Source organism: Nannobrachium achirus (assembly GCF_963921795.1).
Source record: "Nannobrachium achirus genome assembly, chromosome: 16".
NCBI classification, from domain to species: Eukaryota; Metazoa; Chordata; class Actinopteri; order Myctophiformes; family Myctophidae; genus Nannobrachium; species Nannobrachium achirus.
In genome coordinates this window covers 36,521,398-36,537,645 of record NC_137823.1, presented here as the reverse complement: position 1 = coordinate 36,537,645, position 16,248 = coordinate 36,521,398, and the positions used below count along the sequence as shown (strand labels likewise).

The 16,248-nt window shown below is 41.3% G+C and overlaps 2 protein-coding genes across 4 annotated transcripts; one reads left to right on the top strand and one right to left on the bottom strand.

Annotated features, from left to right (window-relative positions):
• Nucleotides 1–1,274: 1,274 nt before the first annotated feature.
• Nucleotides 1,275–4,593, top strand: LOC308300746 (uncharacterized protein). Of its 3 annotated transcripts, none has more exons than XM_080744647.1 (4): nt 1,275–1,461; nt 2,223–3,026; nt 3,140–3,302; nt 3,994–4,593. In XM_080744647.1, the coding sequence occupies exons 2-4, from the start codon at nt 2,779–2,781 to the stop codon at nt 4,093–4,095; spliced, it is 513 nt and encodes a 170-aa protein (XP_080600773.1). In that variant the 5' UTR covers nt 1,275–1,461; nt 2,223–2,778; the 3' UTR covers nt 4,096–4,593. The 3 variants fall into 3 exon arrangements, with proteins under 3 accessions (XP_080600773.1, XP_080600774.1, XP_080600775.1); XM_080744648.1 differs by having other exon boundaries at nt 2,217–3,026; XM_080744649.1 differs by having other exon boundaries at nt 1,275–2,886; nt 2,958–3,026.
• A 2,298-nt stretch (nt 4,594–6,891) lies between these two features.
• Nucleotides 6,892–15,363, bottom strand: LOC308300991 (G-protein coupled receptor family C group 6 member A-like; the record flags this gene model as incomplete). The annotated part of the gene is made up of 6 exons (XM_080744887.1): nt 6,892–7,922; nt 8,486–8,603; nt 9,003–9,185; nt 9,611–10,441; nt 12,717–13,008; nt 15,326–15,363. The coding sequence occupies 6 exons, from the start codon at nt 15,361–15,363 to the stop codon at nt 6,892–6,894; spliced, it is 2,493 nt and encodes an 830-aa protein (XP_080601013.1).
• Between the last annotated feature and the right edge of the window lie 885 nt (nt 15,364–16,248).

Below are 16,248 nucleotides of genomic sequence, written 5' to 3'. Positions count from 1 at the left end.
TGAAGATGCAATACAAATCCACCCACAATACTAGCTTATGTATGACTATTGACCAAGGCGGCTAACACCACATGCTGAATGCTGATCTCAGTATAATTGGAGAGGGTGACATTCTTGCATGTAGCTTCTGGTACAGTAACTGATGAATGGCTGGGTTTCCATCTGGCAGTATACTAAACCCAATAAGGTCAATAGACAGGTAGGCAAGTTTGGCATTGATGTTCATTTGCAAATGGTAAATAATGTGCTTTTATCCAAGGCGCTTTACAATGATTAAGCATTACATTCACCCACTCATACACCGATAGCGGAGGAACCCATGCAAGGCACCAACCTGCTCATCTGTAGCAATTAGGTGTTTAGTATCTTGCTCAAGGACACTTCGACACTAACTCTGGGGGAGCCCGGAATCGAACTGTGGACCTTACGTTTCCCAAATGGCCGCTCCACCTCCTGAGCCACTGCCACACTGCTATTTGTATAGCACATTTCAACAACAAGGCAATTCAATGTGCTTTACACAAAACATCAAGCAAAGGAAACACATTATAAAATGACATTAGGATACAAACAAAATAACGGGGGAATAATAGGGGGAAAACTCAATAAAAGGCAGCAGCAAACAGAAAAGTCTTTCTGTCTTTCTAGCTGTGAGTTAAAATAAATAAGAGTAACAGCAGACAATCAGTTTTCCGAGACTTTTTTCAGTGGTTTATAAAAACTATGCTGCTTCTCCATGTTAGGGACAGAAAGCAGACCTTTCCTAGTTGACCTGAGAGGTCTGGATGGTTAAATGTCACACAATATCCCTAAACCATTCAAAGCTTTAAAATGAATTCATTGCCAGTGTAAGAATTTAAGAACTGGAGTGATACGCTCCACTTATTGATGCATGAACTAACGTAGCAATACCACCATTAACCACTAGATGGCAAGGCAACATTGATAGATATAATACGACGGACGGAGGAAAGAAATTGTAAACAATCTAACAAAGACATTATGTTGAAAAGGTCTGTTTGTGGGAGATAAACAAAGACATGCATCTCAATTTAATGAATGATTTCATTTAACTTTTTGTTAATAATACAAAATATAGCTCAATGTATTTATAGAAAATAAAAATAGAGTAGTTATTTTGTATAATTATTTATTTATACCCACGCAACTTGAATTTGACGCAAGGTAAACATGACCTTACGTTCCCCTATTGGTGACGTCACATGATGCGTCACCTATTTGGCAAGCTGTTGTTTTTGTATTTATTCAAATGAGCCAACCACACGCCGCGCGTGTCTGAGAGATAACTTGATATTAACTGGAATCACTTCGTTTCAGTCAGTCGCTTTCACACTTGCAAGCTGACCGGTTGCTGAGGACATTTGACAGAGAACTGACGGTTAACTGACTTTCTACACAATCCAACGAAGGACAACGTTACCTGAGACGATGGCGAAGATGGTATGTTGACATGTTTATTTTGGAAACGTGTAATATTACATGTTATTTAGAGTACGTTGTGTCTGTTGACGACGGATTCCGATTGTTTTAACGACTTTTGTGGTTAATTTGAAACATTTGTCGTGTTGTTTTCTCTACTATGACCGTCAGTTGTTGACTAGTGTTCATACTCTGATCACTTTTAAGTCTCTGCTGTGGATTGGATCAATATAACTGTAGGCGGCAGTAGGCCTACACATTCCCACATTAATTGTGTTGTTTGTGTACAATTGTAGGACGACTTAAATGTAAACGGTTACATTTCCTCAGAATTAGAAACAGACATTTAACACTGGGGACTTTACTGTTTAAATCAGTGGTTCTCAAACAGGTTTTTTCTTATTTTTTTCCGTCAATGACCCTCATATTAATATGTATTTGGCCACGGACCTCCATCTGAAAATATATTGTGCCAGGGACCCCCATACAAGATTTGTGTTGATAGAATGTTTTAATATTTTTCAATAATTTGTGTTCAAAAATAGCTGATCCCATGTACATAGATTTACAAGGTTAAACAGATTTTGATACTAGATTAACTCATTTTGCTGAGGACCCCTTCAAGGACCCCTGGACCTGGAGGTACATGTTTAATCAATGTAAAGTAAACAGTTATTGCTCACTCTCAGAGTTACAAACGACAAATTAACACTGATGATTTGATAATCAATTAACTGGATCATTTTTCATCCATCCATATTCAACAACTTATCGAGTTCCAGCAGAATTCCAGACATCCATCAGCCACTTCATCCTGCGGGATCCTGAGGTGTTCCAAGGCCAGTGTGGGGATTTAATCTCATCTGGTTCTGCCATCTGCACGGTCACCTCCCAGTGGGACATGCCGAGAAGAGCACCCTAGGGAGACACCCAGGAAGCATCCTTACTAGATGCCAGAACCCTTTCCACGTGAAGGAGCATATAGCTCCTGGATAAGTTGAATTCTGAAATTCATTTTCAAATGAATTGTTTAAAAAAATGCAAAGGCCTCTTGCCTCTTATGTCCTGCAGTTCAATGTATGAAGGAAATGAACATAATTTACAAATCTCTTTGTTTTCTCCCACAGGACTAGATGCCTGAACCATATCCACGTGAGGGAGTAATGAGTCCTGGATAGGTTTTCAAATGAATGTTTTAAAAAAAATGCAATTGCCTTTAATGTCCTGCAGTTCAGTGTATTTACAAACCTCTCTGTCTCTACTATTTCACAGGATGCTACAAGTGCCAGCTTCAACTGGACTTCTGTCCTGATCCAGGATCCCACCCCATGGAGAAGAATGGTCCTGAAGAGGGACACTCAGGACACCTGGACCTGCACTTTAGTCGACATCCCAAAGGTGACAGTGAGGAGGATGCCAGTGGAGGATGTCACGCAGTCACAGCAGGTGAGATGGTTCCCTTGTCTGACTGACGATTCTGACGCAGACACCAACACTTGTGTCTCTCCTCCCCAAAGGCAGGTCACCACCAAGAAGAGGGTCGCGGTCACCAAGAGGACGAGAGGACCTGCGTCTGGATGGATGAAGTAAGTTTGTTCCTTTTTGTTTTTCTTGACCACAAATGTTATTTAGATCAGTCCTTCTCAAAAGGTTTGATGTCCAGAGTTGTTGTATTTAACTGAATTCTCACTTTTTGCAGGAGTATGCGAGGCTTCCTCCATCAGCAATCCACTGTTCAAAGCACGGGTAACAAGAGGCCAGTAATGGCAACCTGCCCTGGAAAGTCGTGCCAAGGACAGTGCAGCCAAGGAGTCAACTGCAAGGGAGAGAGGCCTGCACCAGGCAAACACCACCTTATTCTGGTCAGTACACCGTTACAGATCTCTAGAAAAATTAAGTAAAATGTATTATTTGATAAATACGCCAGTTTCATTGTTTAGTCTTGTCTAGAAAATTAAGGTTGCATTGTATTACAATTGATTGGAGTTGATGCTTGTTCTCCTAGAGATAGAGGTCTAAGGCCAGAACGCACCAATGCAACTAGTTGCAACTCTTTGTTACAAAACGGTTTTAAGGCCAGTCCACACTAATGCAACTGCTTGCAACTGCTACTGGGGATAATGGTTGCAAGACGTTGCATGTTAGCCTGGCATGGCCAGACTAATATCACTGAGAGATATTAGTCTGGAATCTCTGTTATGCAACCTGCATTTCCAAGGGGCGGATTACAAAGAATTATCTGGTGATAAAGCTCATATTTGCATACTGGGCCCTGATTCGTACCCCAGGGAGTGAAATCCAATCACAACTGGGAGGTGCCAGACCAAATCCTTTTTATTTATTTTTTATTTTTTTTCAATGGCAGATTCCTCTGGTTTCCAGGCTAGTTGCAAGGAGTTGCATTTCTGTGGACTGGCCAGATTTGAGTTGAACTAGGCTAAGCTCACCTTTAACCATTTAAACCCTATGCTTAATCATTATAGTTTGTTGACTGAAGTTAGGAATCTGTACTTTCCCCTGTCCTGTTTTTACTCACTACATTTTCTCCTACAGAACGATGAAGATCTCATCGCCAACAAGAGGATGTGCATCCTGCTCGATGGTCCCAACAGCCGCAGGATGATCCAGAGGAAGGTGGGGCATCGCCGTGAATAGACCTGGACCCTGCCATCGACCACTCTCTACAATTAATTAATGGACAGTAATTATTGGACATTTTTGAGTATTTTTATTTGTTGTTTATATCGGACAGACGGACACCACTACGAGATGGGTCCGGTCCTAGTCTTATAGTATTATTTGCTTTCATCTTTTGTTTTAAATTAACTTCATCCATTGTAAATAGTTATTTTGTACATGTTTTTTGTTTGAAGAAAACAGTAACAAATCTTTAAATAATAGTTTCATTGACTGGTTTAATGTTTTATTTTGTGCATTAAGTATCTTTAATCTTATACATTAATACATTTTTATTTAATCTATTATTTTGTACACTTCATCTTTTATTTTGTACATGATTATGGTTTAATATGTTATTGTGTACATTCAGTCAGTATCCTTCCTTGTTTTTAAACCCATAACAGTTGTAGTTTGTTATATAGTAAAGTTTGTTTTAGGTTGTGTAATAAATATATATTTTAAATGATAATCATATATCAAGCTTCATGTCTTTATTTTCTTCTTTGGCTTTAGTGTGAAATACATTACAATAACTGAAGTATGTCTGAGATTTAGAAATGTCAGGCTTGAGGTAACAACTATTAACCATACTGCCTTTATGCAGGCCTGTGTAAAGTGAAATGGTATACTAGTGCATGGGTCTTCAACAGGGGGTCTGTGACCCCTAGGGGGTCCCCAGAGTTACTATAGGGGGTCCTCCAAATCTTTGAGTGGTAGAAACTTTTTTTCTCCTTTTTTATATTAACCACTTGAACCCTAGCGTCCATATTCTGAGAACTTTTGCCAAAAATAGCAGACCTACAAGCTCACTGTGAGCTTGTAGATCGGCTATTTTTGGCAAAGAGCTTTGGTGTATAGGGGGAAAAGAGCAGACTCAGTACAGAGTGAAAGGTCAAGTTTATTAAGTATTGACAGTTCAAGTGGTTAAATATCTAAAAACACAAATTTACATGAATCCAAAATACACTGACGATTGTGCTGTCAAACGATGAAACTATATGGAATCTATGAAAAGGTTTTGGGGGTCCCTGCTTCATCTCTCTCTCAACTAAGGGGTCCTTGGCCTGAAAACGTTGAAGATCCCTGTAAGGATTAGACTGAAGTAAGTTATGTTAATGTTAAATATCCAAAGGCAACATGTTTAATTCTTCTGTCATTTTGATGGAAGGAATTCAGTTGAGAGGGTTTATCAAAGGAAGAGATGGAGTTAAATTGTGAAGTTGTGTTGACTGTTTATCCACACACATCTAGTATAGATGAGGAAAATCCAGTCCTGCATTGGGTATCTTTTTTTTAATTGCCAGCAGGTGTGTTTGCTCATACTGTACACAAGGAATGTGTCTGTGAGGTCTGTACATTACAATCAAAGGGACAAACATTTACAATTATAGCTGCTGTGCCGCAGGAGCAATATCAAGATGGTCCAGCACGGGTCCAAATGGACTGTGATGCACACGAAAGGGGGGCAGCCCTCTATTCAGAAACCACACAAAAGTAGGTAGCCAATAGGCCCTACTGGCAATACCTGAGGCCCTTTCTGCGAATGGAAAGACTTTCCTTAGAATATACTGTGCTGTGCTTTAGGTTGTGAGAAGACGCATCCACTATGTGATGTATGCTAGACGGGTATGAAAAGAGGTAATAACAAGTACTAATGGAGTTCTTTCAACTGATATGAATGTAGCTGAGTAGGCTAGTGTCAGAGCCATCTATTGGAACATTGAAAAATAAATGGCTCTGGCTAGTGTGTGCCAACATTTACTTAAATGACTGACAATCCTTGGGTTGAGCACTTTTGTGACACTTTAAAGCCTATAGGTCTGAGGATGCCAGCTGTTTTTTTTTTTTTTTGCAAAGTCCATACCAGCTGTTTCTCCTAGCCTGGGGCCATCCTATATACTAATGCAGCTAACTAAATGTAATATAGATCCCCTCCTTGTTTTAACATGTGTGGGGATGTCTAGCTGCAGCTAGGCTATGTTTCTCCATCCTTGATTGGAAAGCACCTTTTGGTCAACTCCTGTTGTTTCTTGTACGGCCTCAAGATGTCGCTGTTAAGTAGGACATCGTGTTTATTGTGTGACGTTTTGGACATCCTAAACAGCTTTTGATAAAAGCATTACTTTTATCACTTACTTTTTACACTTTATTTGTATAGTGCTTTTTAAGAACAATCTCAAAGTGCTTGACAGAAGAATCCAAAATACAACAAAAAAATCATGACAAACATTAAAATTAAGAGCACTGGGGGTATAAGCAGCTTTATAAAGGCGAGTTTTCAGAAGAGATTTAAAGGGGGCAGAGATTCAGCTAGCCTTATCTCCTCGAGCAAGGCTTTCCAGAATGTCGTGGCTATGAAAGCAAAGGCACGTTCACCTTTTGTTTTCATTTGGCCGGGTGGCACATAAGGGTAAAGTAAATCTGAAATATGGGAGGTGCAAGACCAGATCTGGCCTTGTAGGTGATGAGTAATGTTAGTAAAATTTAAACTCAATTCTTAAAGAAATGGGCAAACAGTGCAATGAAGCTAGAATGGATGTTATGTGACAACGTGGAATTTTGCATTTTGTGTCATTTTGTTGAAGGAAATGATCAGACCTCCAACTTTTTGACAACTTAGAGTCACTGGATTCATTTCAAGAGAGAGATGGGGAGGGCGGAGTCTTTTAAGAATTCAGAATTGCAACAAAAGACTGTAAAGATGTACTACCAGGACAAACTATTGCCAAATAATAATAATTATATACATGCCACATTTTGACAGTAAACATCTCAGAAGGACTTACTCCTAAGTCTCTTCCTCACTTGTGTGCCTGTGGAAACTGCTGACCTAGCAGGGCTTGCATCTCCTTGTTTCCCTAAATCTGGGTTTGTAATGGGAAGTGAAGGGCTGGCAGTGACAACACGCCATCTCCTCAGGATCCTCTCCAGTGTGTCACCTTGTGACCTGAAGAGTGCCTCATAGCACCTGGGTAAGAAATGACAGAAGATGACACCATAGTTGGACACTAAGATGGCTGAGGCCTGCACGACGGAAGCCTCTTCCGTCTTGATGATATAGATGGGGATGAAGCACACCCACACAAACAGGTACATCAGCATGCTGAAGATGATGTAGCCGGTCTCACTGAACTCCTGAGGAACCTTCCTGCCCTTGAAAGCCAGGAGGAAGGCAACCAAAGCAAGCAGGGCTATGTAGCCCAACATGACACCAAAACCTATGAATGTTTTGCCTACGTGACACTGGATAATTATCTCAAGGCTCTGTGGTGATGGAGGGATGTCATCAACGTCAGGACTATCAAAGACCAGCCAGAAGATGCAGATGACTCCCTGGATAGCAGTCACAATGCTGATGATTAGAGGCGGCCTATAGAGTTTGTTTAGTCGCCTGTGTCTCATTTGACCAAATGGCAGGAAGGCGAGGAATGTTCGGTAAGCCTTGACCAGGATGCAGGAGACACAAAGGGTGAAGCCCATGGCATACATGATCTGCCGAGCCCGGCACAGGTGGACATTGGGCTTGTCCATGAAGCATACGACACTGGCAAAGCTCACAGCTAGGCCACTGATCATCGTGCAGGACATTCTCACCTCGGCTCGCTTCATGGGCTGTGAATTTCTGTAAACCATAAAGATTATGAAGATCACCAGCAGCAGCAATACACCAAAGGCTGCGGACACCACAAGAGCAATGGGATGAGGATCTTTCCACCTCAAATAGGTTCTCACTATTGGTTCACAATGGTCCCAACCCTTCTCGGATGACGTTCCATTAGGACACTTTTGACAGTCCTCAAGATCTGCAGGAACATTTGGATTTAGATGAGATTAGGCTAGATTACAGTTAAAACAGGCGAATCTAAATAGAGATTACCGGTACTTGTAGTTTAAATCAAAAACATAAAAGTAAGAAGAGGAAAACCAAGTACATACTGTACTACTTTATTATCTCTGCCAACTAAAGCCTGATTATATACTTGTACAAGCTCACAGAAGTAGGTCCCACGCAACTAAATCAATGTCGAGATCTGTCTGTTAGTAAAATAACACAAGAACGGATGAGCGTATTTTCATTAAAAAAATGGTGTTAATGATCAGTTGGTTTCATACATTAGTTCGTTTCATAATGTTTTGCATTACACAATTGCTTTTGCAATTATGTTTTTAATGCAATTAAAGTCTTACCATGTGGCAAATGGTGTGTAACATTTTGACAGCTACTTCTTCACAGCTATGGGTTGCATTCATATATTGCTTATAATTTATTGTGTAGTGTATATATTGTAGTACACTTCTTAATCTGATTAATTTTACAAAGCTATTGCAGATGGAATGGGAAAAAGACCATTTCTAGTACGTGTACCTGAGCCATTAGAATAGGTCCCCTCCACACATTCAACGCAGGTGTAACAGCAGGACACATTCAAGATCTTCTTCGCTAATCCAGGGCGACAGGATTCTGAGCATCTAGACTCAGGAATCTGAAAGTGAGTGAGTGAAAGTATGCATTTTAAGGGGGTTATTGTTTTGAACTGTGATCCGATGTTTGCATTGATAAGACCTTGATCAAGAAACAGTTGTAGAAGAATCAATCACTGTTGGACAATGTCATTTGTTTCTTTGCATATCCCTCTGAGGCACAAACATGTATGTACTGTATATACAGAGAGGTTAAAGCCCAGCATGCTTTGACGATAATGGTTCAGTGGGACCACTGATTTATTAAGGATGGGAAAGTATATACAGTACAATACTTTCAACACTTTGCACTATAGAATAACATAGTTACTGAAATGGAAGAATGCGGCTACCATATCACTCATTTCCATGTGTTGTCTTACCAAGTTATTTGCTGTTGAAAGCCAATGAATTTTTCTCACATCTCCATCGAGCTCAATTCGTCCATCAAGTGCATGGTAGCTCCCAATTCTTTTAAAGTACCTCCGGTCTCCTTTCTTATCCCACATGATCAGATCATAACCATTGACAAAGTCGCCGTTTTTGTCAAAAAAATATCTCTGGTTGTCGAGCGTGAAATGTATCCTTTTCAGTTCCTCAAGAAGCTGCAAGAAACTCATGCAATTTGGTCACTTTGTACTGCAACTGTACAAATGTATCAAAAATCTATATTCTAGGAACAGCAATATATTAGAGTCTGGATCATGATCAATTTGACCCTTACATTACTTATAATTTGGGGGAATTGTTACTTTATATACTGTAAATACTGAGCACGCACGCACGCACGCACGCACGCACGCACGCACGCACGCACGCACGCACGCACGCACGCACGCACGCACGCACACACACACACACACACACACACACACACACACACACACACACACACACACACACACACACACACACACACACACACACACACACACACACACACACACACACACACACACACACACACACACACTTATTTATGTATTCATTCATTTATATATTCATAGGTTTTCTCCATGTTGATGCTCACCTTCCAGGGTGGGAAATCAATCTCCCCATTACAAGAGGTTGTGTTACATTTAAGAAGGCTCTTAAGGGCATGGGCTATGGCCCATACAGCCACTCCACTGTTGTAGTTTTCACTTGTGTCCAGTGCACTTGTAAGAAAGTCATCATTAGCCTCTAGGTAATTTGTGTAACTGCATGCAGCATCAGATTTTATTGGGGGACAGTAGGATGGAGGCTCCTTCACAAAACACTCAGGGGTGCAGTTGAACCTCAGGTTCTTGTACTGTTTGATGAAGTTGTTGTATCCTCCAGGGCTGGCTCTGAGGTTCCTCAGGTAGTTATCGAAGGTTTCTTTGTGGCGCGCCACAAACGTGAAACCGAGGATGTCTCCGACCTGATTGATGGCTTCCACCTGAAGTGCCAAATGGCGGTACCTTGACCAGGCATCACTGGCAATCCAGGTTCTTGTAATATTCTTCAGGATCATCACCTTGAAAAGGTCCTCCACAAGTTCGCCCTTGAGGATGAGCAGTACTACCTGGGCACTGGAGGAACAGATCTTCTTCGCCACTTGCTTGATTCGCTGCATGCTGTGCTCATGGTCCAGGTAGTGGGGCACCATCTCCTGGAAGGCCGTGCACACATTAATTTCCTCAGCATCGCGGAGGAAGCTCTGGAAGGCTGCCTTTCCATAGTCATCGTCTCCATACACAACTCCTACCCAGTTCCACTTGAAACGAGCCATGAGTTTGGCAAGTGCTTTGGTTTGGTGCACGTCGCTGGGGATGGTGCGCAAGAAACTTGGGTAGCGCAACTTATTACTCAGTACGGGTGAAGATGAGGTGCAGCTTAACTAATAAAATCAGGAGGAAAAAAAACATTTAAATTAAAATTGGTGCTCTGTTTTTCTCTGAAAAACAAATTCATATAATGGTAGACACATTAATGATCAGCATGCTCCTTGTGAGTCACTCACGAGGACCCAAGATAAAATTCCTGTCATGTCTCACACATCTGCCCTTAGATTCCTGTCTCTCTACACCAGGGGTGCCCAACCAGTCGATCGCGGTCGACCGGTAGATCGCGGGCTGGTTACCAGTGGACCGCGAGATGATTTCAAAGAAATAATTTATTAATTCGGGGGGGGAGGACATACATCGGGCGTTTCAGTGAAACGACTCCGAGCGAGTGGATGATGTTGACTGAACTCAACTCAACGTGTAGCAGAGCATGTGAGCGGAGTGGAGCGGCAACTAAAGCCGCTCCGCGCTCCAGAGGGCTCTTGTCCCGCTCGCTCATCGCTCTGGTCGGCCACCGCACAGCTCCGCTCCCCGCCGCTCCGTCGCTCACGTTGATTTTCGCATTTCTCGCTCCGCGCTCGCTCCACGCTCCGCTCAGGGTCGTCAATCAGAGTCACCAGCCAAAATAAAAAAAGGATTTTGCTACCATATGCGAAACACTTTCTCCTTTGCTTTGCACAACAAGTGTTCCCAACACAAATGCCTGCGGTAACGTTACGTGAGCCTCGGCTTGATGGAGACCTGCGTTCACTGTTACAAAAGACGCCATCTAATCTAAGGCATTGTATTTTTTAATAAGACGGGCAATATTAAATCCAGCTGGTTATTGATTAATCACCACAACCGAGAGACGGAGGCGAGTCGTGGCGTGTGTTTTTCAATCAGTCTCACTTGAATTGGTATCCGTTGACTGGCTGGTGATATATAACTTAACTGACACAAGGTAGGCTATGTATTATAAACATAGCCTACGTGTGTGGATGAGTGAAATCGTGATAAAGGGAATTCTCTGTCTGTTCTCCTCTCCATCTCCGCGGTGCCAACAAGGCTTCACTGCACTAGTAGGCTACTGCGCACGGCTCTGTTTTGTTGGAAACATGCGGCGCGCGGCCCCAATAGGGTCGGCTTGGAGCGGAGCGGAGCGGAGGAATGGAGCGGAGGAAATTCCTCGCTCCAAAGCCGCTCAGACCCATTTGAATTTGGATCAACCTACCTGTGTGAGTCTGCTTTTTCTCACATGAAGTTCATCAAGTCAAAGTACAGAGCCACAATGACAGATGAGCACCTTGTGGCCTGCCTAAAACTTGCAACCAGCTCATACAACCCTGACTTTGACAAGCTAGCCTCCTCTTCCCAGTGCCAGGTTTCCCACTAAGGTAGAGAGACTGACATGGAATAAAGGACAAAAAAAAAACTATAAAAAAACTATAAAAAAAAACTATAAAAAAAGAAAAAGAAAAAAAAAACTAAACTGTGTTGTCAGTGCATAATATGCAGAGTGTGCAATAAATGGTCATGCTGTCTGTATGCCCAATGTGAGAAGTTGCAATCGTTTCATTCAATTACAATTCCTACTATACAGTATGATTACAGTACAGTACAGTGAGTACAATGTTATAATATCTATTAATATTTTCTGTTTTTTACATGTATATTGAATGGGTGTTACGGTACATTTTGGGCTGGTAGCCCTCAGCTAGGTGGCACATTTTCAAAGTAGACCTTGGGTCAAAAAAGGTTGGGCACCCCTGCTCTACACCCTCCTAGATAATGCTTATTTCTAGATGAAGAGTACTTTTAAACACACGCCAAGTAGGCCTATACCGATAACGATTAAGCCAATAAGAGAGATAATCATGCAAGCTTGCAGATAGTCGTGTGGTAGTGTACCACACATGTACAGTATTGACCACATTGGTTGGTTTGCTCCCCAAACGGATTCTCCCCTTTCTTGCAACCCTTTCACCTACCTCCAATATCTAGACTCACAACAAGTTATTCTGAGGGCAGGAAAACTGTAAATATTGTAGTATATTTATATTATAGTAATATTGAAGGTAGATTAATTCCACTCAAGATACAATTTCAAATGTATACTATATATATTAGTAATTAATACTATATATTATCATCCATTTCTTATATAGGCCTACTTTAACACTTATTTTGTGTGCGTATATATTCTTACATCCTCATTTAGGGCTGATCCCGCCTAAATATAAAAACGATGGCATCAGATAGTAGGCCAGGCTACTCCTATACAGCATACAAATATCTATAGTGAATTGCATGTCTTGATCACAATATGTCCATCAACTTCTAACTTACCTGAGGGATCATATATGCTCCGAGTAGCTTAGCTACAGCAATGGACACTTCAGAGTACCGTGCTCCTATGATGACCTTCACTGGTGACCTGAACTCGGTGTAGTCACACTGAATGCTCAGAGAGCCATTGACCGCCAGCATGCGCTCCACGTTTCTCAAGGCTTTGGTAGCATCGGAACAAGTGTCACACATCAGATATCCCAGACGCACACCAGGTAGGAAACCAGACTCGTTGATCTCTTCAATGGTGTGAATGGTAGCCAAGGATCTTACAAATGGCACTAAATCAAAGCTGGGAAAAGATTAGTTGAAATTAGTGAGAAAGTAGGAGTTCTTTATTCTTTTTTTATTCCTCATTCTTTTGACCAAATCCATTATATAAAATACATTATATTGGAATTATAATTTATGACAACAGTTACTGTATTCTTAAAGTGGGTTCTGGGACAGGGGCTCCCTTTAAAAAAAAAGATTCATGTACATTTTTAAATCTTCTCTTTTGGGGGTCCCTGGCACGGAATCTTTTCAGATGGAGGTCTGCGCCCAAATAGCTATGAATTTGGGGGTCCTTGACATGAATGTTTGAGAACCACTGCACTGCTGTAACAATCTGGCACAAACATTCTTTACTAACCTCGTACAGGTGAAGCTATCAGGCCGTGTTCGATTATGAAGAGCCTCTACTTTGGCGTGGCATGGCATCAACACCCCAATAATCACGTCTCCCGGTAAATGAGCACCACAAGTGTCCATTTCAAGATCACAGCTGCCCACGCATCCTAGCATGCTGCTCATCAGCGGTGCGACTAGGCTGGAGAATAGTGAGAACGGCATTTTGAGTGTGTACTACAACAGTCCCTCGAGGCTCTTTTATAAAGCATGTTATGGTTTTTGGGAGGTGGCATTCTTTATTCTTCTCACACAGAACAAACAACTGGAATTCCCCGCCAAACTCCATCCTCCTTCTGTGATTTTCTACCTCAATTGACCATGTGCCTTATGAATATCTGACATCTGAACATATCTGTATTTGTATATTGGTGGGATTTATAGCAATATTGTACTTGCATTATGGAGAAAAAACTATTTCTGATCATTGCACAGTAAAAAAAAAATATTCGGAAGCTTTTCTTCACTATTACGGTACTTTTTCTTGCACCAGCGACCTGCTGGTTATGTAGGCCTAAAACATAGCTCTTTGAGCAATATTTTCAAGAGGTACAGTAACTGAATTCACCTGCGTTGAAGCTTGACATCTCTGAGAATACTTCAGCTGGTCATTCAGTAGCTGCCGTCTCTGGTAGAGACACATTAGAGGATTGCAGCATCATGATCATGGGAGTCACAACTGGGGGCCTCCGGACCTTTCAGGCAGGGGGGCTATCATCTTGGACATCATCTGTGGAAAATGTCAGTGAACAGGTTTATTCACAACAAGAAACTTGTTCGGCATAGCCGGGGTTACTGTACGAATCAAGTGGTTCTATAAATAGCATCAAAATCATTTTAACCACATTAGCCCTATTTACATGAGCTATTTCAAGAAATCTGGAAACAAAATTATACACATTTGGATTTTGTTTTAAACATTTTAACAACTTAAATGTTATGGGGTGTCTCTCACTGTCTGGCACAAAATATTTTCAGATGGGGGACGGGGGTCCGTGGTCAAATGAATATTAATTTCGGGTCCTTCCTTGCCATGAAAATGTTTGAGAACCACTGCGCTAAAAATGGGACCGTACCTATGTTCCCAAGGTACTATGTTCCCAGGGTTTTATATTCCCCACCTACCACCTAACCCTAACCTAAACCTAACCCTAACCTAAACCTAACCTTAACCCTAGCCCTATCCTCAGTAAAAACTAATGCTGGTGAATGCTAACCTGGTGAAATGATAACCTGCCGACCCTGGTGAATCTTAACCTGGTGAATGGGAACATAGAACCTTGGGAACATAGGGAGGACCCCCTAAAAATGTGTGAATGAAATTAGCCCTTTTTATCGTGGAGAGTGAGGATCCAAACAGAGAGAATGAAATAGACTTTATCAATTCAATTAAAATATGCTTTATTGGCATGACAAGCATTCTCATATTGCCAAAGCATTACATACAGTATTCAGTCTCTCTCTATCTGAAGGAGCTTTGGTTTGACATCAGACACAACGGAAACCTGATTTATACTGATGTTGAGCCGTGACAGTATGACATACTACTTACAGTATGGGCTGTGTGTCAGTTTATGTCCATTTATGGGTATAGTATATTTGTCCAGACAAAATTCACAACCAACTTTAACTAGGATACTTCCTTTTCATAGTTTGCAACCAAATAGACCTTATTGGTCTGTAACCCAGAGTGTAAACATAGAACCAAAATGGACCTTTTTACACACAAGGTGGAGAAGTGATATTTCTTTGTTAAGTGTTGAATAGTTGTATTTTACCATACCATAGTAATCAAAATACTTTACACTTAGGGATACCAAAGATAAAAAACACTCTTGATCAAAAATGTACTTTTTAGTTCACATGGCTAGACCAAATAGTAGGTACTTGAGATGGATGGGCTATATCAGGATAACTGCTTTAACATTAGCTACACATACCATGCGTGGTGGTGCTGTTCTCTTTGGCTGGCTTCCATTATGATTGATACTGCTCATTACAGGGGCGCTGGAACTCCCAAATCCCAAGGGGAGCTGAGCCTGGAGGAGTTCAAAAATTCACGTTTTTTTATCCGGTTTTGGGTTATTTTTATTACGGTTTCGGGTGCTTATTCCCCGCACAACGGTGTAACAAGGAGCTATAGTTACTAGTTATTTTAGCACACAGTGCAACACACAGCACGCATGCACACACACAGTCACTCACGCACACACTACAAAATCGGGTATTATTTTTGTAACAGTTTTCTACAGTTTTTTATTCCCCATATACAACGGTGTTAGTTTGCAACAATGAGCCTATAGACAGTTTCTAGTTCTCAAATAAATAGACTTTGGTGTGCCATCAAAGCGGGATTTAAATTTGACTTCCCTTCTGACCGGAAGTGGCAAGGTGACCATGTGATTAGGTCACCATGTGATAATCAAATACCTTTTTTCAACATATTTTATTCCCCAAAGTCAAATACATTATTGTTTTAATATAGCTCTGTGTGTGTGTGTATATATAGGCTTATTTTAAAAAAAAAAAAAAAAAAAAACTTTTTTTTTCCCCCTCCCCACCACCAGGGGAGCTGCAGCTCCCTCAGCACCCACTTCCAGCGCCCCTGGCTCATGATGAAACATCTTCAATTTCTTCATGGTTGTACTGACTGAACTTTGTTGTTGTGAGACTGTCTGGTCTAAAGTTACCAAAACGTTCTGCCACCTTCCTCTGACTTAAATGCGAGACGAGAGAAACATTTCTATCTCGCTATTTCCACTATGGATCACTAAAAAATCCTCTGCTCTGAGATTGTTCAGCTCTGCTGACTGTCATCAGTTGAATGTACGGAGATTTCTCCCTCCTCCTCAATAGAGTTCGA

Coding starts and splice junctions, on each gene's coding strand:
- LOC308300746 (XM_080744647.1), top strand. CDS start 2,779: ATGGTCCTGAAGAGGGACACTCAGGACACCTGGACCTGCACTTTAGTC. Junction 3,027..3,139: donor CCTGCGTCTGGATGGATGAA/GTAAGTTTGTTC, acceptor CACTTTTTGCAG/GAGTATGCGAGGCTTCCTCC. Junction 3,303..3,993: donor GCAAACACCACCTTATTCTG/GTCAGTACACCG, acceptor TTTCTCCTACAG/AACGATGAAGATCTCATCGC.